The sequence below is a fragment of the Musa acuminata genome, chromosome BXJ2-6 (assembly GCF_036884655.1).
Source record: "Musa acuminata AAA Group cultivar baxijiao chromosome BXJ2-6, Cavendish_Baxijiao_AAA, whole genome shotgun sequence".
Taxonomy (NCBI): domain Eukaryota; kingdom Viridiplantae; phylum Streptophyta; class Magnoliopsida; order Zingiberales; family Musaceae; genus Musa; species Musa acuminata.
The window spans coordinates 40,475,341-40,498,396 of NC_088343.1; the positions used below are offsets into that span (position 1 = coordinate 40,475,341).

The following is a 23,056-nucleotide window of genomic DNA, read 5'->3' on the forward strand; positions in this document are numbered from 1 at the left end:
CATCCCTGTGAAGGACACCCAACAGATATTTATTTCAGGCCCCCTTTTGGTTTATATTCTTGTTGGAGCAGTGGCGGCTTTGAACTCTTGCAACCCCGGCCTAGTCAAATAGTCTGCCCTCTCTCTCTCATCCATCGGTCCTCGAGATTTCATAGAGGTAATCTCATCCGATCGCGTGCAATCGAACCTTTTGATTGCAATTGGATGATTAATTGCGTCAAAGTTTCATCTTTTGGATGGAAAAGTTCGTTTATGACGAGTGTTGTTGTGGCATGGAAAAGACGGAACCTTTGGTTTTAATCGTATTTGGATGGCTAATTGAATCAAAATATCTGTTTTTGGGTGAAAAAGTTATCATTTTGATGGGGTTTAGAAGTTTAGACTGATGGATTTCTTGGTTTCGTATGTCAAGAATGTCGCCGAAGCCGCTGGACTACGAGTCGCTGAACGAGAATGTGAAGAAGGTGGCATATGCTGTCAGAGGCGAGCTTTACCTTCGGGCTTCTGAACTGCAGAAGGAAGGGAAGAAGGTTTTGTTACGCTCTCTCACTTGCTCTCTTTGGGTTCGTCGTGTCAGGATTCAGGCTCACGAACGTTGCTAATTAGTAAAGTTTGAGAGAGAAAACAATGATCTTTGTTGGAATGATCGAGTTTTGAGTTAATTTTCTATTTCTTTTCGCTTGTTTAAAATTTGTTCTCTTTGAGATACAAGTTCAGGTTGCAATTTGGACTTCAATTTTCATGAGAAGTGTTTTAAGTTGACATGACATGGAAAAATGATTTGCATGAGAATCATTGTTACATCTTTTTATCGATTTGAATTTTTCTGTCATTTGCAGATTATCTTCACAAATGTGGGGAATCCTCATGCCCTGGGACAGAAGCCACTAACATTCCCCCGCCAGGTCCTTTTTATCCTTTTAATAAACTAGTTGATGCATAACTGTTCAAATACATTTATTTTTCCTTCTTTACAAGTATGAATGTCTTTATCATACTTCTGTGTTTGCTTGAGAAACTTATCGGCAATCGTAAACTTAAAAGAGTCCATTAGGTGACATTTCTTTTCTCTAAATGAAGCAATTTTACCTGCTTTGTTTTCATGAAGATCTTTGGCTTAGATTTCTCTTCTTTTTTTGTAAATTAAACTCTTTTGCAGGTCGTAGCCCTTTGCCAAGCTCCATTTCTGTTGGATGATCCTCATGTTGGAATTCTCTTCCCAGCAGATGCCATCGCAAGAGCTAAGCATTATCTGTCACTGACTTCGGGTGGTTTAGGTACTCTATTGCAACCTTTTCTATGCTTAAGGAAATACCAATATATACATAAGGAGTTCTCTTCCCAGCTAATGTCGGTCCGACACCGGTTTGATAATCTACCAGACTTATGTGATGTCAGTATACTGGGCAGTACACTGACTTGTGTCACTCCATATCATTAGATAAAATAATAAATAAAAATCAATATTATTGTACCAATTGAGTAATGCTTCGATATAAATATTTGCTCGAACTGGTAAATACCAATATGCACTAATCGGTATCATTGAGGTCCGAAACTTGCATGTTGGTATCCTAGATTTTTCTTTTTTCTTTGTATTTTGCCATACTGCAATACATAGCTTAGCTTTTTTCTACCACATTAGCTACAATTTAGGGTGTTTAATTTTCATGCGAAATGTTTATTGGTGTTCTTAATTTTCAGTCTCATATTTTAGCTTCCTATTGTTTTTTATCGGCAATTGTCATGCAAAACATGAAAGACATATTGTTCAGAGAATTTTAGCTCTGAGAATTTTGATAAGATTTACAATTTTCTTCGAGCAATCAGGTGCATATAGTGATTCTCGAGGTCTTCCCGGAATCAGGAAAGAAGTTGCTGAGTTTATTGAAAGGCGTGATGGGTATCCTAGGTAACAAGATGACGACCAAGCTGAGTACATTCTCACAAAGTAACCAGGCTGCTAACTTATTATGCAATTCACTAATTGCAGTGATCCTGAGCTAATATATCTCACCGATGGAGCTAGCAAAGGTGTCATGCAGATCTTAAATACTGTAATCAGAAATGAGAAAGATGGTGTAAGATTCCTCAAGAGTCTATTACCATGTTCTTATAGAAAGCTCAAGAAGAGAAAACTTGATACTTGTCTCTTGGCTGCTATTCAATTGCATCAGTAGTTTTTTGCTAATAAGATGTAGAGATTAAACAACTATATATTGGCAGATTTTGGTTCCAGTTCCACAATACCCTCTTTATTCAGCTGCAATATCCTTGTTTGGTGGGTCTCTTGTTCCGTATTATTTAGAAGAGGAGGCCAATTGGGGTCTTGACATTAACCATCTTCGCCAATCTGTAGCAGCTGCACGGATGAAAGGAATTACTGTAAGCTAGTAATACTTCCAATTTACATAAATTTGCATAGCTTTATGTTCTTCTTAAAGTGATTAAAAAAATATTATTGTTGATGTTGGTGACTGTCTAATCAAATTCATAGAACTTCTCATTATACATCTGTAACTATTAACATGAAGAATTATATTTATTATAGTATTTTTTAATAATCCAACCCTCCATCTCAGTTCAACTTGTCAGTAATTTAGTTTTGGTTGAAATTATTTGTTTCACATGAATCTTGATTGGTTGCTAAGCATCATCTGCAAATACGATGCCTATATTTAGTTAACTCATTCTTAGATACTGTTTCAAATGAGGGAACTTATGGATCGTCATAATGAAATATAACACGTAAACTTTTTAGCTCCATTCTATCTTAAAAGTATGACTTCATAAAGAAGATAAAGACATGACAACTTATCAAGCTATATTTGGCTGAAATAATTTAGTACCAGAATTGCATGCATGCCATGAGAACATTTTTCTAGCACACTAGGTATTAAGACCAACCTCTATGTTTCCTTTCGATTGAATGGGTTTGAGTTCATCTCATCATGATAGATTATTTTCTCAATTATACATAATAAGTCGCTTCCACCTGAATGTTTAAGTAAAGAACCAGAAAGCAGCAAATATTCAGTTCTATTAACATATAATTTAGACCTGTTACCAATACTGTTCTCAGTGGCTTAATCATATAGTAGTTCTCATTTATTTTCATGGTATAGAAATGTGCTTATAGAATTCCATATTTTTCATATGTAATGAATGCTTTTTGAACTTTATTCAGAATTGTAAATGATGCTGCTGTGGGTACAGGTCCGAGCTATGGTTATTATCAACCCAGGAAACCCCACTGGCCAATGTCTAAGTGAAGCCAATTTAAACGGATTGTTAAAATTTTGCTTCCAAGAGAACCTAGTCCTGCTTGCTGATGAAGTTTATCAACAGAACATATATCAAGACGAGAGACCTTTCATAAGTGCAAGAAAAGTATGGATGCCAAATTGCATGTTCATATCTTATAAATTCTTGTAAGCACTATATATAATGGGTTCTACTTTGACCTAAAAACTATTCAATACTGCAGATATTGTTGGACATGGGCCCACCTATGAGTAAAGCGGTCCAACTTGTGTCCTTTCACACTGTATCGAAGGGATACTGGGGAGAGTGTGGTCAGCGTGGAGGATACTTTGAAATGACTAACATTCCTGCTAAGGTAATTTTGTTCTTTGCTGATGCATGCTTTTTTCTGTGAATTACATATGATAAAGGATACATTGCGTGAATCACCGTCTACACTTTTGCTACCATAACCAGATGACTTATGCTAAGGATAGTCGATTGCTCTCAATTCTATAATTCAAATATTCTGTATGATTCAAATTTGTTACAGACTGTAGATGAGATCTACAAGGTTGCATCAGTTTCGCTCAGTCCAAATGTTCCTGGACAGATCTTCGTAAGTTTAATTTTTCTTGTCAACTTGGTTTAGTTTAAAGCTTGATTTTTCCTTGTACAACACTTGTTATATTATGAGATAAGAAGTTTGTTTACTTTTCAGATGGGGCTGATGGTTAACCCCCTCAAACCAGGAGATATTTCTTACTTGAGGTTTGTTGCAGAGAGGTATGATAAGCAACTTCTAGGATGAAAGTTTTTGCTTCTAGCATTCAAAAATTTTTTGTTTCTAAATGCATCAACATTACAAAAATTAAAAATCGATGATGTTTCAGTCCATTACAAACAAACGTTGGCTACACTGCTTTATATATATAATTTGTCTGCTTAAAATGTATGCAGCATCATTGTGTATTTGGTTTTAGTCATTTGAGCTTGATGCTTCAAAGTGTAGCCTATAGAGTATAGACAACAATAAACCCAATGGCTTTAGTTGACTAAATTGCTTGTGTGATTGAAGTCTTTGAAGTGTAACCCTAAACCAATAATATTCAGCTTTTGTTAAATAATTTTGTGTAATTTATCTTGGTAAAATGGTACAAACTACAAACACTCCTATAGAAACAGCTGATCATTTATATAAATTCTGGAAAAATGTTGATAGAAACTTTGCTACTCTGCGTCATGTTCAAGGTTGTTGAGAGCCATTCAAGAAAAATCAGCTGCACATTGTAGAATAAAATTTTTAGCAACTTTTTCCTATCTATCAATTTATCTACACTATCATTATTTTGAATCTTGCTTATGCAAATTATTTGGTGCAATTGCCCTATGACTATGCTATACTGCATACTAGTAGCACCTTCAACATGGCAACATGGACAATTGCACTATCTACCGAAGGTCCTCAGATTTACTATGCTATGTCTACTCCTAAACCTAGCTATCTATGATTTCCCAGAAGGAAAGTAGTTTTTAAACATAAAAATTATGATTCTAGATTAATTGCCTAAACATTGATTGAGATAATGACATTTTAGGGTAATCAATGGGCATGACTGGAATGATTCTGGGTTTAAATGTGTCAGGTAGCTTTATATTCTCATGTCAAATAAGGTTTTGTGATGGGTATTTAACTTACATGAAGCTCTCATAGGTATCATTTGCTTTGATAAAAATTTAATGCTCAACTCATTTAATAGAACTACCGTTAACCATCTAATTGGTTGGCAATAATTTACCCCTTGATTTGGAGAGAATTTTTTTTGTGTTGCATCTTATTGCAGAAAATTTAGATAAACAGAAAATGGAAAGACCAACTTTACTTAGTTTTTGCTAAGAAAATAGAAGTTATTGATATGCTTAAATGTTTGTATGTTTTTGTACTGCCAATACTGAATGTAGCTCTTTGTTATATGACTGAGCACAGTTAATATACTTAATACAACGTGCTGTTTATTATGGTACAGTACGGCAATCCTCGAGTCTCTGAAAAGAAGAGCTCATATAATGACTGATGGGTTTAATAGTTGCAGAAATGTTGTGTGCAACTTTACAGAAGGTAATAATGATGTACACTGTATCGTCTGAGTTCTATTAAATTTATGTCAACATGGAACATTGCCACTAATTTTGAAGCTAACTGTAGGAGCCATGTATTCATTTCCACAAATACGCTTACCGCCAAGAGCAATTGAAGCTGCAAAAAATGCTGGCAAGGCTCCTGATGTTTTCTATTGCCTCAAGCTTTTGGAAGCTACAGGAATTTCCACAGTTCCAGGCTCAGGATTTGGCCAAAAAGAAGGGTACTTACTCAGTTGCATGAGTTATTTTGAACATATTAATCATCATAATTATTCTTGCAAAATAATTCTAGTTCTCTAATTTGATATCCAATGAATTATAGTTCCCATAAATGAATATACAACAATCTAAGTAGATCCATGAAAATCTGGTGTTTTAGCGCAGAAAGGCAAGGTGATTAGATTATAAGCTACCTGTGCGGTGCTTGAGGCTACACCTATAAAGTTCTGTTGTCCTGATTATGTAATGGTAATTTAATCATTCAAGCAATACTGAGTCATGTAATTCTGAACTAGAAAGTTCATATGGAGGCATGATTGCCAAGGACTGATATCTGTCCAATAAAAAGAAGGGATTAAAAACCTGAGGCTATAGAGTTCAATTATTGTTTATGGAAAAATATCGAACCCTTTTTAATCTTTTTCTCTGGCTTACATGACAACTCTAGAGAAGAGGGAGGCAAGTCATCAATTGATGCTGGTTGACAAAGCTTTGGGTTCTTGTTCAGAAGTTTCTTCTGCTACTACATCCCTACAATTTCTTCAATCAAGCTTAGTTAAACATTTTTGCATTTCTATCAATCTAGACAAATTCTCCTCGATGAATTTATGAACTTTTACCAACCTTTGTGATATGATAGGTCTTTTTTTTTATTATTTGTAAGTACTAAGTACACCTCCAAATTTACTTCATTTGAGAGCACAGAATAAAGGTCACACAAGAATTAGTCAACAAATCTTTCCTTCTTGACAGGGTTTTCCATCTAAGGACAACCATCTTGCCAGCAGAAGAAGACATGCCGGCAATCATGACTAGTTTCAAGAAGTTCAATGACGAGTTTATGGAACAATATGAAGATTACAGAGGCTACTCCAGAATGTAGATCTAGTAAATGGAAGCTAAAGCATATCAAAGGTGCAGGCAAAAGGAAGATTTCTCTCTGGTCAAGGTAGTTGCTCTGCTAGTCAATCATTTCGAACCTTCAATCAACCACTACTTAATTGTTTGTAAAGAAAAATCATATAAGAAGTTCCATTTTATGTAATCGATTCAGTAAGAATCAGCTCAAGAAAAGCGCATGATACTTTTAATTAGTCACTAATTGGGCTTATTCTATTATTGCTTTGCATCATTTGCTCCCTGAGGCTTACTGCGGTGTCTCGACGAATGCTTCACAAATTTGGTTTGTAGGGGTTCCATTTATGGTTTCAAGATAATAGTTTCCTTGTCTGGTTGGGTTTCATTTAAGAAGACAATTCTACCAGTTCTGAAACTATGAAGAAAGCTGATGCTAACCAATAGCAACTGCTTTTTGCCATTTGATTCAGCTGGAAAGGCAGAACTACCTCAGCTTTGCCATTGCTATAGATCAAATCTTATTACCTTAGGATGGTGTGATATCTGCATCATGTTTTACTTACTACTTTAATACCCTTTGCAGATTATCAACGTATAATCGAACTATATTTGAAGTTACTTGTGAGTTTTATTTTTGCAAAGATGAAAATCTTTGCAGATGGTTTTGTAAGTGATCTATGAGGTAGAATTTTTGTGTGATGTTTGATATGAACTATGACTGCCATCTGTCCTAGACCCTAACCATTTGTGTTTTACCAAACCTTGAAGTCATTGCTGGCATTAGCAGTGATTGATAAGTCTCTAACTTCATTTTAACAGTTCCCCTCTGCTCCATGAACATGAATTGTACATTTATACATATATAATTTATAAAAGATACCATTCCTATTAAAAAGGCAGGTTTTCTTTTGAACAGTGTCACTGATTGGAAACTCTTTTCTGCTTTTGTTTATTTAAGTTGCCATGAAAGCTAGATTTGGCAGATAAAATCAGCATTGTTTGTTGTTAGCTATGAAGAACTAACAACTTTAAATCAAATCCCATCTGATCTGGACAGATAATTGAGGATTCTTTTGGAGTGAAGAGCAGTAGCAGTGAGGTTAAGGGTCTGGAAACAAGACCACCCTCATGAGACCTGTAGCATTAGGATCTTTCTGTCACAAAAAATTCTTAAAATTCTTGTTAATATTCGGAAGAAGAACCCTCGGCATCCAAGACACGGCTAGCAAATGCACAGGGGAAGTGAAAAGAACAAGCTTAATAAGAATAATGCTGTCAGCTTGGGATTAAAAATTGGCCAGTCAAGAACCCAGTTTTTGTTGAATTGATTGAATACGAGCATCAAAAAGTGGAAACATGAACCAAGTAACAGTGAACATACCATTTTAGGTCTCAGTCCTTTTAATGGCCAACATCTTTCCTTTTTGCTGTGGAGAGAGAGAGAAGACTTTCTTTGATTTGATTTTGTAGCAGCAGAATAAAGCTATTGATGCAAACATCATGAGTTCTTCGAGTTAGGAGTCCTTTGGATCCTTCTACTTCTCCTGTGAATCATATGGGCAGAGCATCAAGATTGGTCTTTCTGAAATGATGAACTAAGATGTTTCTGCAATCCCAACTAGAGGGTGATGGTGAGCTGAGATGTTCCTGCGGTTGGTAGTGGCCTCTCATATTGAATGTTATCAATAGTTTCTTTGGAATGTGTTAGCCAGTGTTTTGGAATGTCGATTAACTGATGGAGATTTGCTTCAAGATGTACAAGTTTTTTTCTACTTTTGTTAAGAAAATAAATGGATTTTAGATCAATACAAAATTATTAGCTTTGGAGAGAGTATCATATAATTTTACCTTTTATGTATTATAACATAAAAATCTAAGGGTGAATTTTTTGAAAAAAACTCTCAAATTTGAAAAAACTCTTAATTTTAAAAAAATTATAAACTGTATTTTTTTTTCAAAATATCATGTTATCCATATCGGTCATCGCACTTCGCCCCATTTGTCACCCTTTTTGGTCTAGAAATCGTTCGTGCCTTCGCAAGTGAGTTGATCCCTGTAGTTTCTCTCCTCTGTGTATGGGTTGACCTCATTGGTCGTGCTTACACCTCCTCGTACAAGTTAGCCTTGCTGGCTACCCTTCTCCCCTTCCTTGACCTATACCTCTGTGGGTAGGCTAGTTATATCGACCATCTCTCTTTGCATATGAGTTAGTTCATGATTATGCTCACAATGCTCCTAGGTCCAAAGAGGATACAATGAGCGATGGTGAAGATAACACAGAGAAGAATGAATAGTGCATTACAGAAGCCGATAGTGATCGAAGAGATATGGATAAAATGATTTTTTTCATTCCGTCAAAAGTGTTTTATGAAAATTTTAATAATTAAGATGTTTTACCAAAAAATTTATATTTACGTTTTTTCGAAAAAATTAAAAAAAAAAAACCAGCAATATAACCACCAAAGCAGCAATAGTAGCCGTAACAGTCGGAGGAATTCTGTACTCAACCTATTATTTTACCTTCCATCACACGACGATGGATGGGGCCCGGCAGCTGTTGCTGAACTGTTCCAATCAAAAAGAGAGCGGAAGGTGCGCCATGATTTGGTTGCCAACTTCCCCTCATTCTTGGCACGCAATCCTGTCGGTGGACTTCCCGGATCCGAAAGGTATTGATGTCGTCGATCTGATCAACATCTGACGGTGGTAACAACGTGTCAGCTTTCTTTTCCCAGTGATCTTCTTGTACGATGCTGGCTTTCCAACCCACCAAACATAATAGAAGTGACTCCAGTTGGTCCGTTCACATGGGTTCCACGAGAGTTCAATGCGGGACCCGCTGCTTTCTACGTTTGGCCCCTCAGTTCAGCCACAGGAGCTGCACCGCAATGCATCGGACACAGAATGGCAGTGTACGTATGGATATTACCGTCGTCGTCACGGGAGGGAAGAACAGAGAAGGGTACAAGAGAGACGTTGGGCCACCCAACATGTGCAGATTTGTAGCAATAGAATGTACTTGGAATTCTATATCAGTGTTCCCTATTGAGACCATCACCAACACTCCCGTATCGTGCAGCAATTGCAGACACAAAAGGAAGAACACATGAATTCTAGATCAGTTTAGCTAACAATTTTCTGCTATCAGGAATGCTGTCATTCTACATACGAACGCATGAACTCTGCTAAATCTGTGTGCTGCGTTTATTGCCCTCGAAAATGGTGCGTGTGCGCTTATTGAGGAGGAAGAAAAGAATCGGAAAAAAAAATGGTGATCTGAGCGTGAACTGTGGGCGGAATTACTGTCTGGTGCGCGCCAGCCTCGAGCCGATCATCTTGTGCTCGAACCTCCTCACCGCGCCGGCGACGCGGCGGAGGGTCTCGTCGAGAACGTAGGGAGTCCCGTCGTAGGTGACCGCGGTGGCGTTGACGAACTCCTCGCAGGGGTCACGGCGAGCGGCGATGGTGCCGTGGTAGTGGTAGTACTTGATCCTGCCGTCCGTCTTGTGGAGGCTCCGCCCGGCCACGTTCTGCGACATATGCACTCCCGTTGCGAAGGCGCTCCGCGGCTGGATCGCGTACTTGCGGTCCCTCCTTACGCCTCTCTTCACGTCCCTGTAAACCAGCTTCTCGATGCCCCACATTCTGGCTTATCATAAACAAATGGAATCAGCAGCCAATTCAGATGCTGCAGATTTCAGCAGTACGAATTCCTATAGGCAGTGTTTGGTTTGTGTACCTTGTGGTCTTGCCGTGGTCGATTGATCGGCAGAGCTTCCCGGACATGGGCATCTGTTCGATGGTGAACTGCGTGTAGGGTGAGAGGGAGGCGAGCAAGGAGTCGATGTTGGTTTTCGGGGCTAAGTAGATGAACTCGTCGACGTCGAAGAAGAAGATCCACTTGGCCATGAACTTGTACCTGTGCAAGCAGTCGTTCACCACCAGGAACTGGTTGTGGTAGTAGCCGTCGAACCTCTCCTGCTCCCTGATGTCCTGCACCGTCACTATCCCCTTCTCCACCCACGGCCGCAGCACCTCCATCACACCCGGGTGGACGCCGCCGGCGTCGTGGAAGACGAAGTGGGACCTCTCGCCGAAGAGCCTCGCGTGGTAGGCCATCCATTCCCGGATCCTCTGCGGGCTGAGGTCGCCGTACAGAGAAGAACCGCAGTAGAGGTAGTCAAACTTGGGCGGCGCCGAGAACGCGGACGCGTTGACGCTCCCAGGCGCCTCCTCTACGGCCACGAACCGCTCCTCCGTCTGCACCGCCCGGTCGCCGCCGCCGCCCGTGGTCGCGTGGACCACGAGCTGTCCACCGGAGCCGTCAAGGCCGACGTCGACCGGGAACGTGCAGTTGACTACGACGACAGTGTAGACGCGGCCGTAGCCCCAGTCGGGAAGAATCCTGTACCCGGAGGCAAAGGTCGAATTGGAGTCGCCACCTGCGCCGCCGTGCGGCTGCCACTCGCACCAGAACTGAGGCTTGGCGAAGACGTGGAGAGGCTTCGAGGCGAGCCCGACGATGGCGAAGTTGTTGGAGCCGCCGCGGTAGGCTCCCATCTGTACGAAGAGGTACGCGGCGGAGCCGACAGGGTTGAAGGCTCTCCTCACCACAGAATCAGAGCCGAGCTGCTCTTCTCTGAGTGGATGGACTTCGGGAGGGGAAGAGGAGATGTTGGACGAGACTGACGCGAGCTTAGAAAAGCAGGAGGTGATGGCGGTGGTGGAGAAGCCTGACGTCGAAGGGAAGAACTGGAACATGGTGGCCAAAGAGCAGAGGGAAAAGAGTGAGATAAGGAGAAGCTTCATGTCAGTACAACTCCATGGGACAGCATCGAAGGAACTCTTCTCCTCCTTGGGCTTTTCCTTGGCCATTCTGAGACCAGCAAACTCGGCTGGCACCAGAATCAAGGGAGGAGGAGGAGGTGGACGAGGAAGAAGCAAGCAGGCAGGTGAAGCTGCCGAGAAGGAAGAGGAGACGGCATATGATGAAGGGAAGGTGTGATAGATGCTTTGCTTTTAAGAGGAACAAAGACAAAAGACACTTTATTCTACCGGTGCTTTGGGTTGGAATTGAGGCAGGCGAAGAGAGAAGTATGGGAGCAACAAAAGACTTTGTTCTCTCTTTGTTATTATTATACTTTTCTTAAAAGAATTATTGAGTCAAAGTTCAAAGGAAAGATAGAGGTTGAAAGGGTCGATGGAGGAAAGAAGAAGAACAGGTGGCGGTCTCTACTTTCGGCTTGGAGTCATTTCCTTTAAATACAAATTTTAATTATTATAGAAAATATTTGAGATGAATGAACTTGGACAATAAAAATTATATATACAATTTGTATTCTATGATGTGACTTTTGTATTGGCATCTTTGAACATGTATTTCATACAGTGTATCTTGCATAGGAAAGTTATAAATGTGGCTTCAATATTCTCCATCTTTCTTTTTTCTTTTTTCTGGTCACAATAATTCTTTCTCTTTAGTCCAATTAATATTATTTTGTCTAAAAGAGATTTATGGAATGAGTAATTTTCATCTGACTATGTAAAATGGTAAAAATAAATAAATGACACAGTGGCATATGAAATTAGATTGCTGTTAAATTTTCAATGTATTTCAATAGTCAATTTAGTAGTCAATAGAAATCCAAATATCAGAAAATCATTCAAAAAGTTAATTATAGATTATCCTTATATTATAAGTTTCTCGTTATATTTTTAAAATTTATATTATAATTATTATATTTAAAAAAAAAATATTTAATCTCGATTCTTCTTAACAAAAAGCATATGCTGACTCTGTCTCAGGTTTACTATATATCATTAGAGTTTCATAAGTATAACATCATAATATAATTTTTTTAAATATAAAGACTGAAATACTAAAGATAGTTAATTACAGGAGCAATTTATAATTAGCCCTCATTCAAATCAAATACAAATTCAAATAATATGATAAAATTACAATCTGATCCCTAGAAATGATAATAAGGTCCTCAAACTATTACAATTAAAGCCTTGTACATTATAGATTAGTCCTTCAAATATTGCAATGGATCAACATGTTGGTGTTGTATTGTAAATTAGCTGTAACAATGGATCGAAATGTAAATAGAGAACAGAGGACAGATTTACATGTAAAACAAAACCCTCTGTATGATTTGGGAGAAAGGATCGGAATGTGAATATAGAAAAGGTAAAGATCTAGACGTAAAAGAGAACTTACATTGGCAAAGATATATACGTATATTTTTGTGGAAGAATTAAATACATATAGGGTTAATGTAAGGAGTTTAATGTAAAAAGGGCCGTGCGTCGTTTGTTGACTAGCTCCTCGTTCATGAAGCGGAGTGGCCGCAGCGTTGCGGAGGACGACGGCGGCGGGAGGGGCGGAGAGGAGTGAGGGATGTTGATGCTGTGGGAGAAGAGCGAGACGTGGCGGTGGCTGGTGCGGAAGACCCGCGACTCGAAACGCTTCTTCTTTGCCTTCGCCACGGTGTGTGGCGTCGTCCCCGGTGGCATCGGCTACTGTGTCATGCAGCTCACTAACACCCGCAACGAGCAGCTCGAGGCCCACCTCCACCAGACCGCCCGCCTAGAATCCACCGTAACCTGGTTAACCGTTCAATTTCTCCTTTGTTAATTTGTCATGTTCAACCCAGATCTCTAGGGTTCTTCGAGAAAATTCATGGATCTTCGGTGCTCGGTATGTGATTATGGATAGGAAGGGAGTCTAATACTTTGGATGATTCCTCTAATTCCCTAAGAAATACACTTCAGATTATTGGAAACAACAAAAAGGCTTGTGCTTGTTAGGTTTTTGGTTAAGATTCTTTTGTGAGCAAAGAGCGTCGTTTCTTCCTTAAGATGGAGGCGATTGAGATTTTTTTACTGCGAGGTCATTAAAAGAATCTCATTGTCATCTGCACCTAGTGGCTACAAGTCTGTAGTGGAAATTAGATAAAATTCTCGAAGGTTGTATTTTATGGTCTTCATGTTTGGTCTTCCAACAGAAATTCATACCCTAGTTTCTACATTGCTTAGTCTGAGAGTAACATGCACACGTCATGGAATTAATCATATTTTTTAGCAGTACTGCAGCAGGATTCCTTCAGAAGCAGCCTTTGAGTGTAGGAGTGGTGAGAAACGTGGTACTTGTAGTAGAATTGACAACATTATTGAATTTGTGCTGAATTTCTTCTTTTTAGTCATCAAATGACCTATGAGAATGGGGCCAGTTTGAGTCTAGATTGAGTTCTTGGGAGGTCTCATCTTTTTAGGATTCACTGTGAGTTCATGCAGGCTTCACAAAATGAAAAAAAAAAAAACATCATTCTTATGATATGCCTCATCAGACAGTTACCCCATTTTTCCACTAAGGCACCCTTAGATACTCGATTCCACTCAGGATTGACAATGAAGTAGAACTGAGGAGATTTGGAGATGTTCAATTTTCATTTTCACTCTTTGTTCCAGTGGTGACAATGATGGGAACTATGATGATACATTGATTATAACCGGTATCATGATGCTTGTGGTGGTCGCAGCCGATTACAACAGCAGTGGGGTGTAGAAGGCATGATAGCTGTGACAATGGGAATGATGACTGTGGTGGCAGTATTGTGGTAGTAGCAGTGACTACAGTAATGGTAGTCATGGTGATAATGATCGTGCTATTTGTATAAATGTTGTGTCTATGACAAGGCAAATCTTTGTAAGAGGATATTTGAAAAAATTGGAAAACCAAAATCTATATAAAATTGGAAAACTGACAAAGTAATATTCTTCGGTAATTTTTGCAACTAAACATGCTTTTTTTCAGAGGAGCCCTAAGGTAGAATATAATATCTCAATGGAATCAATATGTAGCTTAGTAGAAAAAAAAATAAAGCTGCCACAACAATTTTTGTTATAGGAAGAATTCATTCTGGACAACTGTGCTATGGGAGTAACTCTACCACTACCAGCCAAGGATATAAGTTGGGAGATTGATTTTGATGAAATATGCATCCACTTTCAGTTATTATATGTAGGTATGGGTGTCGCTGTTGTGTAAAAATCATTATGTATTGCATGTAGTTCTTTCAATGAAACAACTCATCTTTTGTGCTTGACATATATTTATATTGTTTCTGTTGCTCTTTCTGTTCTTCCCTACTGTAGAAAGTGCTCTGTTGTTCACTCTAGTGGAATTAGTAGTCAGACTGTAATAACATTTTTTTTTGCTACAGTTATCTTGCAGTGCATTTAGCATGCACAGCAAAATGGTTAGAGTACCATTTTTGCTGTTTATCCAAATTTGTGACTTGTAAAGGGCTTAAATAGGCCTTTTTTACTGCACAAATTGTAGTACAAAGACATCAAATGTAGGAATCACATGAATTGCTTATTATGAAATCCCACCTTCATAACTTACTTTTTCACAAAAAAAAGAAAAGAGCTTCTTATGATACCTTAATTATAAAACCTCAAGAATATGCCTCATTTGGGGAGTAGCTACCCTAAATGCTTGAAGCCAAGCAAGCCATGAAAGAGAATTTTTGCAAAATACCCTTGGGTGTCAAATTCTGGCAATACCTGTTCTGGTTTGTTTAAACAGTCTTCCAAACCTACATATGATCATATGCTGAATAGTAGTAATCTAGGAAGACTGTGTAAACACACCATGACAGTTATTAGTTATCTAGGATGGACCTTTGTATTCCTAGGTTACTAATACAGCTTAATTGTTCATAAGTAATATACATGTTGTTTGAAAAACCTCAACCAATTAGGTTATTGACTGGTCTTTTCTAGAGATTAATGTGTTGATATTTATCTTATAATCTCCTTCAAGACTTCAAAAGAGAAAACTGACTGATATGTTTCTGAATCTCTCTTCACTTGGTCGTCATTTCCGCATCGCTTGTTACCCATTTGTATGATCGTGGTCCTTTCCACTACCCTATTCACACCTATTGTACCACCTGCTACCTGTTCTAATCATGGCCCTTGTGACCATGCTTTCATAATCCCTCTTGATTATGATTGATCCTCTTGATGTCATCTAGACAAATAAATTGCCATTGCAAATGCAGGCAACAAAACAATAATGAGCTCCATATTGTTCTTACAAATGCAAGCAATCAAGCAATAAAATTGCATATTAAAATGCTAAACATCTGCATTTAAACTGCATTTGCATTCATGCACATTCCTCATTGCAGGCAGTTAAGCAGGGTAAATATCTTCATAGATGTGATCTTTGTTGATCTTTAATTACAATGAGAAGATCGAGAATTTTGGATCTTTTCTTAGGACATTATTCTTCAATACAATATTAGTATTCCAAGAAAATCTGTTCACTGTCTGAGCACATTTCTAACAGAAAAAGCTGTATTTCCATTCTTTTAAGTGTAACTCTAAATGTCAGTTGAGTCAAAATGTCAATTTGGGGTTTACTTCTGTAGATATCTTCTATTTTATGTACTTTCTTATCTTTTGGTGTTACGGAACTGAATAAATCTGACAATGGTTAATTTATCAGGAATAAATCTTCCATTGTATTATTGCATCATCAGTGAGTTGAGCTATTTGCCTATCATCCTATTGGAAATTGAAGCTTTAATCTTTTTAGATAAAATAGGAAGAACATTAGAGATTCACTTGAAGTACTTGAAACCAAGGTCCGTCATACCGTACCGTACCGGAATTTCGACCCGGGCTCGGTACGGTATAGTACCAGTGTACCGGGTGGTACATCAGGGCATACCGAGCGATACACCCTAGTGTACCGATAATTTTATATTATTTTTATACTGTATCAGTGCTACAGTATAGTATAGTACTGTAGCACTGTAGTAGTGCTATAATATAGTACTGTAGCACTGTAGCGGTACCGAGCGGTCCGCGTACCGAGAACCTGTCGGCCTGGTACGTACCGCCCTGTCACGGACAAACTTCTAAACAAGGTGTTTGATGTAATGCTTATGTATGTCCGTGTCTTTTGGCATGTTCATGCCTTGTACAGCATGTAAAGGGGCGGCCGAAGGCTTAATAGTCTCATTTTAGTTGGGTTGGTGGCCTCTTTAGGCTTGTAAATAAAAGTGGTGTCATGTGGACACGTGCGAGAGATTTTCGGTCTGTAATGGACCATTTTACCCTTTGTTGTGCCACTGTTCAGAGCTTGTAAAATCTGTTTGTAATTTGCATTGTCTATGAAGTGTTTTTCGGAGATGTTTGCTTGTGGATCTCGATTGAGGCGCTCTCTCTAGCCCGTTCTCTCTTTTGTTGGTCCTAAGGGACAATGGGAGGCTTCGGGGAGGCTGACCTTTGCGGACGGATACGCAAGGGTGCCGCACGACTTAGGCAAAACCAGCTAAGTTCGTGACAGATGGTATCAGAGCGGGACAAGCACTCATAGAAACACTTAGCATGCAAACGTGGGGTACCTAGCGGGGCTGCGTTGAGGGCAGTCAGCACACGCGCGACCGTTTGGGGGAAAACGGGCATGGAGATGTAGGGAAAAGGAGTCACTCGGAGGAGCGGGCATCTGAGATTGGCATTCAGATGAATGGCCAACCCTTCGCGCAAGAGGCACCACGAGAACAGACAAGCTTGGAAGAATGTGGAGCGCACAAAGGTTGGGATGGCTGAGTTTGAGCTACGGCTCAACGTTGACAACCATACTTGATGGTGCTCAAGCCAAGCGAGGCGCTTGGTAAAGGATGAGACCATGCAAGGTGGAATGAGTTGCTCAACAACCAAAAGAGTTATGCAAAGCTCACAGAGGTGAGGGGAATTGCTAACTCGAAGAATTTGGTACTCATGCATGGGCTTGTATGCGGACGATGGAATGTTCGTGGCCATCCCAAGGCGACCGAAATTCGGTGCCATGGAGCATTGAAACTTTCTTTTCGGCATGTGAAGGATATGTCCGTAGGAGGCTGAAGTGTGCAATGAGTTCAGCATGTTGCTAGGCCTTGAGGGGTGCAGCAGGGGCTGTATTGACGGGGAGTCGCAATCTAGCAAGTGTGTTTGCAGGAGGCAGAACAATGCACAGTCTGTTCAGCAGATCGGAGTAGTCCAAGGGGATGGTGGTCTCCCAAACGAAGAGAGATGTTGCTCCAACGGGATAGTTATCCAGGAGGGATAAGTCTCGGCTCTCTAGAGGGAGAATCATGTGAGACGGACCTCACATGTTGAGGAGGAGTACCTCAACAAACAACAACTCCACGAAGCTCGATGGACTGAGCAAGCGGCGAGGAGTCGTCGCATGATCTCGCTTGAGAGAATGCATTAGTGGATGCATTGCGAGATCAAGTGGGGGAGCGACCCAAAGCAACTTAAATGAAGGCACACTTGGAGTCGATGTGGAGATCGGACTCAAAAGAGGGCTGACCCGTGGAATGGTGGGCGCGAGGGCCACCATCGACTCAATGCAAAAACGAGGAGCGGAGCAACTTGGGTGTAACTTGGCGAAGTACTCAAGCCGAATGAAGGGAGCCAGCATAGAAGTTGGAATGTGGAGCAGAGGCACAGTGCTTTCCTTAGACAGAGGTCAAGGACATGAACTCTTGCAGAGGCAAGAGTAGGATCATGTTGTTCTATGGGTCCTTCATTCTGACGGAGCGGACTCATCTTGCATGGTGCCAAAGACGAAGGGAGCTTCGAGGCACATGCACCTTATCTCGGAGAAGCATTTGATGGAGGAACTAAGGCGACTCAATTTGCGGAGGCAAAGTTGGGTACAGAAGGCCTTAGCACGGGGCAAGAGGACGCAGAGGCGGGTACTCTTGAAGAATATGCCACAGTGTTGCCATTTGAGTTGCTATGAAGGAAGCAGTGCGCAGCGGAGATTGTGCTGGTAGGGGCAGAGGCCCAGGATCCAGACAATGGTGCACAAATTACAGTGAAGTCGGTGGACTTCGGGAGCTACTAGACGACGGACTGTCCTAGAGCGGTGCTTCATCTAGGTGTAACCCAAGAGTGGGTGGATGAAGGTCGATTGCCAAAGGAGCGAACAAAATCGAAGGTGGAGGAGTCCCTACGATGTATTGGCAGAGGCCACACATATGGAGGGTTCACAATTCGAGTTTATTCCACAAGGATCAAAATGCAATGGAGATGTCACCAGGAGACGACATGGTGTAGCGGATCGTGGTGGAACAGTTCGTGGCAATACGATACACACGTCTCAGTCCCGGGAGGGACTAGATCATATGGAGGTATGATCGGGAGCTACTGGGAGCTCCACTTCGGTGAATAACACGACGGCAAGAAGGGCTATGGATTCAAGGAGTGAAGGCCATGGTACCGCAGAGGCGGGTCTTCCGTGCATGCATCGAATTTTGCATCGGATGAAAACCTTGGTCATCAGCATATGGGGGCTGGGTTCCACCAAGGAAAAAGTTCGAATGCAAGTACCAGTGAGTCCCATGGGAGGGACTTGATCATACAGAGGTATGATCGAAGCAGCTGGAGAGTTGGACTGCTCCAGAGCTCATATTCGCTTAAGGGAGCCCGGCAAGTCAGAGGACAAGGTCGAGTAAGCGAACGTTGCTACTAAGGAAGCTAGGGAGAACAGAATCGGTGCAAATCCTACAACGTGATGGCAGAGGCCATGCATGGGAGTTGCAGTCTGTCTTTCCATCGACCAAACGGACTGCTTGGAGAACACAGAGGTGTTGAAGCAGGGGGTCGAAAGGGGCGAGGAAGCGACGACAAGTCCAGAGGGACTTAGCTACCCAAAACCAAGCATCAGTCAGAATGTAAGTGGGCTCAGAGGAGTGCCACGGAGACATATCTACTGATCGTGAAGAAAAGGGATGTAGATGCGAGGCAACGGATAGTAGGGCCATGGGCATGGCAGCGCCATGGTACCGTAGAGGCGGGACTTCCGTGAAAGTCATTGATCCCTTGCTCTCATGGAAGGAGAGCGCTTGGTCGTGAAAGGGGCCGAGGAGGTGGAGCATGCAAAGGCATTCTCCAAGTACCGAGACAAGGAAGGGCAGAGGCCAAGAAACTTCGTAAGACCGGTGTCAACAAGTTTCTCATCAAGATAGCCGAAAGTGAAGGACTTCGGGTCATGCAAGAGTGCATAACCAAGGAACGAAGCAGGCAGTACGTGGTGCTGTACCTTTGCTACTCAGTGGAGTAGGCGGCAGGGTTGATGGAGAAGATGGTACAATCCCAGAGGCGACCTCATCTATCAGAGAATTACTCCAAGTTAGGGTGAAAACTTCCCGCATTCCAGAAGTTCGATGGCATTGAGAAGGTGAATCACAGTAGCTAACTCAACGCAAGGAGTGCAAACACTTCAAGTGCTTCAGAAGTGTGAGCAAAGAGCATGCGAAGGCCAGTAACCAGCTCGATGCATGAAGTACAACCTCGAGGAGGCCGGCGAAGTCAAGTAACCTTTGTCTTCTCAACTCTTAAGAGAATGGGCGAAACCGAGTACCTCAATTCTCTTATCTATCCAGCAGAGGAGCTCTGCACAAGTTCAAAGACCCTTCGAAGATAATGGAAGACAATAGCTGTCAAATCCTCACCAACGGTGATCAGTGCTACTGAGAGTAGATTGTCCGCTTCATTTCCCAACGAAATGTCAATCGAAAGCGGAAGTAATGCGAGCCTACTTGGATGTGACAACTAACTGAAAGAAGAGTCAATGAGTAGATTTTGTGGAGGAAGGACCCAAAACTTCAGAAGTTTGTGAGGCGATGCTCGTTAAAGCTCCAACAAGCATCCACCCAGTTCAAGCAGCATGTGGAATTTTTGAGAGACTGGCGCAGTAAGGATGGTCTTTTCCTTCATTTGGTGGATCTGCAGGAATCAACGAGGATCAACACAACTCAGCCAACCCCACACCAGAGTCAGAGTCATTGGTGAGTTGAAGCAGCATGGCGGATCAAAGGTTCGACTACTCAAAAACAGCAGCGGAGAGCAGCAAGGAGCTAAGAGGCGCATTGTAGCTGGAACAAAAGATTGAAGACTCAAAAAAGGCGAGGAGTTGCAGTGTCGACAAAGGCTTCAACGAGGACGTCGAAGGAATAAGTGGGGGAGAATGTCACGGACAAACTTCTAAACAAGGTGTTTGATGTAATGCTTATGTATGTCCGTGTCTTTTGGCATGTTCATGCCTTGTACAGCATGTAAAGGGGCGGCCGAAGGCTTAATAGTCTCATTTTAGTTGGGTTGGTGGCCTCTTTAGGCTTGTAAATAAAAGTGGTGTCATGTGGACACGTGCAAGAGATTTTCGATCTGTAATGGACCATTTTACCCTTTGTTGTGCCACTGTTCAGAGCTTGTAAAGTCTATTTGTAATTTGCATTGTCTATGAAGTGTTTTTCGGAGATGTTTGCTTGTGGATCCCGATTGAGGCGCTCTCTCTAGCCCGTTCTCTCTTTTGTTGGTCCTAAGGGACAATGGGAGGCTTCGGGGAGGCTGACCTTTGCGGACGGACACACAAGGGTGCCGCACGACTTAGGCAAAACCAGCTAAGTTCGTGACAGCCTGGTACGGGCGGTATGCTTTGGTACGATAAACCATGCTTGAAACTAAAATAATGTTAACTCCGGGTATGTTTTTCTTTGCTTGAATCGAAGTGTAAAAGTTTGGTGCATATGTGGTTGTGATAGTATGACTGTTATTCAACACATTAAGTGAGGTTCTTTGAATTGTAATCAAATTATTAGAGTTATCAATTAACTCCAGTTCAATCCAGTTTCTGTTTTCTCTGTGGCTGTTATTCTAGTATGACTGTTCTGTCATCTGTGCTAGCATGGTTGTGTTTGTTTAGAGGTTATTGTGCTTTATCATTCTGGATTGTTTATCAGTTCTGTAATTTTTTTGTCTCTAATTCAGTGAAGGTATTTTCATATAGATGATGGGGCAAGTTAACCGAGAGGCTGGCTGAGTTTCTGGGAGAGCTGCAGCGTAAGGAGGATACCAGTGACCGGTATGTAGCCGCTCTGAGAGGGGAGACCCTGACTAGGAAGCCCTATGTTAGGATTCAACCACTGCAAAAGGAAAACAATGAAGAAACCAGAAAAGATGCCTGCAAAGCAAACAAGTAGATAAAAGGATTGTGGTTCGGCACTCAATCTGCAAACATCAAACCCTGAATCCTTCCCAGGACCAAATTTTGATACAAGGAACACTGGTTTGAATGGTTGTTTTGGTCTAATCTGTATGCAGATTAGATTTGATCAAACACTACTACATTATATTGTTGTGTTTGCTTCATATCCTTAATGGCTTTTTCTAAGATGGCATCACAAACTTCCTTTTGCTTGTAATTGTACAATGTGGAGGAATTATCATACGTGGTTTATGTTGATAAAACTAATTGATAGTATTTATGATTTGATTTGCGTTTTGAGTGACGCAGGATGCTTCGATCAGGGAGAGACAATTAAAACAGAAAGAATCATGTTTGATCAGAGGAAAACGTGTCAGAAGATTGGACGTCGGGCCGGTTGACGTATCGACAGAAGGCTTCGAGCCATGGATTCGGGCATCGGACCAAGAAGAGCAAATATTGTGCCAAGGATATCGGAGTTGCGGATGTCAATTGGTCGATTGGGCAATAGGCCGTAAGAGAGGACGATGCGTAGAAGAATCGGACGAAGCGTCGATAGACCAATGACATGTCGGACAACATGATTCATGTTTAGTAATAATTGTCTAGATCGAAGTGTGTTTTTATGTGTGCAGGATTAACTACGATAGCAAGGCATAAAGCAAAATGAAGTTTCAGAGTCAAGAACGCGATTTCGTTGGGAGTTCGAGAGTTCGTCGGAAGTCCAAACGTTCGTCGGAAGTTTTACCGAAACCAACCGAGAAGTTCATAAGCTTGCCAAAGAAGCTCGTCGGAACTCGCCAAGAAGATCGTCGTGATGTCTAGGAGCTTGCCGGGAGTCCATCGGAATATTGCCGAGAGATCGTAGGAAGTTCGCCGGAAGATCATCGGAAAAAACCAAACTTATTTTGCTTAGAATATGTCTTAGGAATCGTAGTTAGCACATAATTGGAGTTGGGATTGGGAGGTAATCTCATCAACTCTGTTAGGGGTCAATTGGGCCCGAAGTTAGGTTGGTTTGGGTTGGATTCAAGGCCCAACCAGGATGCTGAAAGCCCAGTTGGCAATGGCACTGCCAGGGTCGGCGATGGCACTGCCTGGGAAACAACACCCCAGGTTATCTGGGCAGTGGTACCGCCAACAGTGAATGCTGCTAGCGGTGGTACCGCCCAGTGGCAAATCTAACGGCGGTAGTGTCGCCTAGGAACGACAGTGGTACCGCTAGTACCTAGGAAACCTAGGATGGGACATTTTTAGGCTCCAAGTTTGAATCAACTTGAAGCCTATAAATATCCCTCTCATCTCTAGTTAACTAACACAAGCATATAGAGTTCAAAAGTGAGAAAATGCTATAGAAATCTTTTGAGAAATCCCCTCCTCTAGCTTAAACTTAAAATTCTGTTTAGAGAGGAGTGTGTGCTTATAAAGGTTGTCTCCTAAACCTGTGTAAAGGAGAAGAGGGGTGTAAGAAGGAGGTTGATCTTTGCCTATTAAAGGAAGATCGATAGTGGATGTCGGTGGCTTCGATGGAAGAGG

The 23,056-nt window shown here is 41.3% G+C and overlaps 2 protein-coding genes across 3 annotated transcripts; one reads left to right on the forward strand and one right to left on the reverse strand.

Moving 5' to 3' along the window:
* The first annotated feature begins 15 nt into the window (after window positions 1-15).
* Window positions 16-6,723, forward strand: LOC135581206 (glutamate--glyoxylate aminotransferase 2-like). 2 transcript variants are annotated; one of them, XM_065114337.1, is made up of 14 exons: window positions 16-157; window positions 413-530; window positions 840-905; window positions 1,160-1,277; window positions 1,831-1,912; window positions 1,994-2,081; window positions 2,227-2,385; window positions 3,217-3,390; window positions 3,488-3,619; window positions 3,797-3,862; window positions 3,965-4,029; window positions 5,271-5,362; window positions 5,450-5,606; window positions 6,358-6,723. In XM_065114337.1, the coding sequence occupies exons 2-14, from the start codon at window positions 414-416 to the stop codon at window positions 6,485-6,487; spliced, it is 1,446 nt and encodes a 481-aa protein (XP_064970409.1). In that variant the 5' UTR covers window positions 16-157; window position 413; the 3' UTR covers window positions 6,488-6,723. The 2 variants fall into 2 exon arrangements, with proteins under 2 accessions (XP_064970409.1, XP_064970408.1); XM_065114336.1 differs by lacking the exon at window positions 16-157 and having other exon boundaries at window positions 405-530.
* A 2,715-nt stretch (window positions 6,724-9,438) lies between these two features.
* Window positions 9,439-11,507, reverse strand: LOC103989411 (galactan beta-1,4-galactosyltransferase GALS2). The gene is made up of 2 exons (XM_009408242.3): window positions 10,202-11,507; window positions 9,439-10,107 (listed from the first exon to the last, which is right to left on the reverse strand). The coding sequence occupies exons 1-2, from the start codon at window positions 11,335-11,337 to the stop codon at window positions 9,762-9,764; spliced, it is 1,482 nt and encodes a 493-aa protein (XP_009406517.3). The 5' UTR covers window positions 11,338-11,507; the 3' UTR covers window positions 9,439-9,761.
* Between the last annotated feature and the right edge of the window lie 11,549 nt (window positions 11,508-23,056).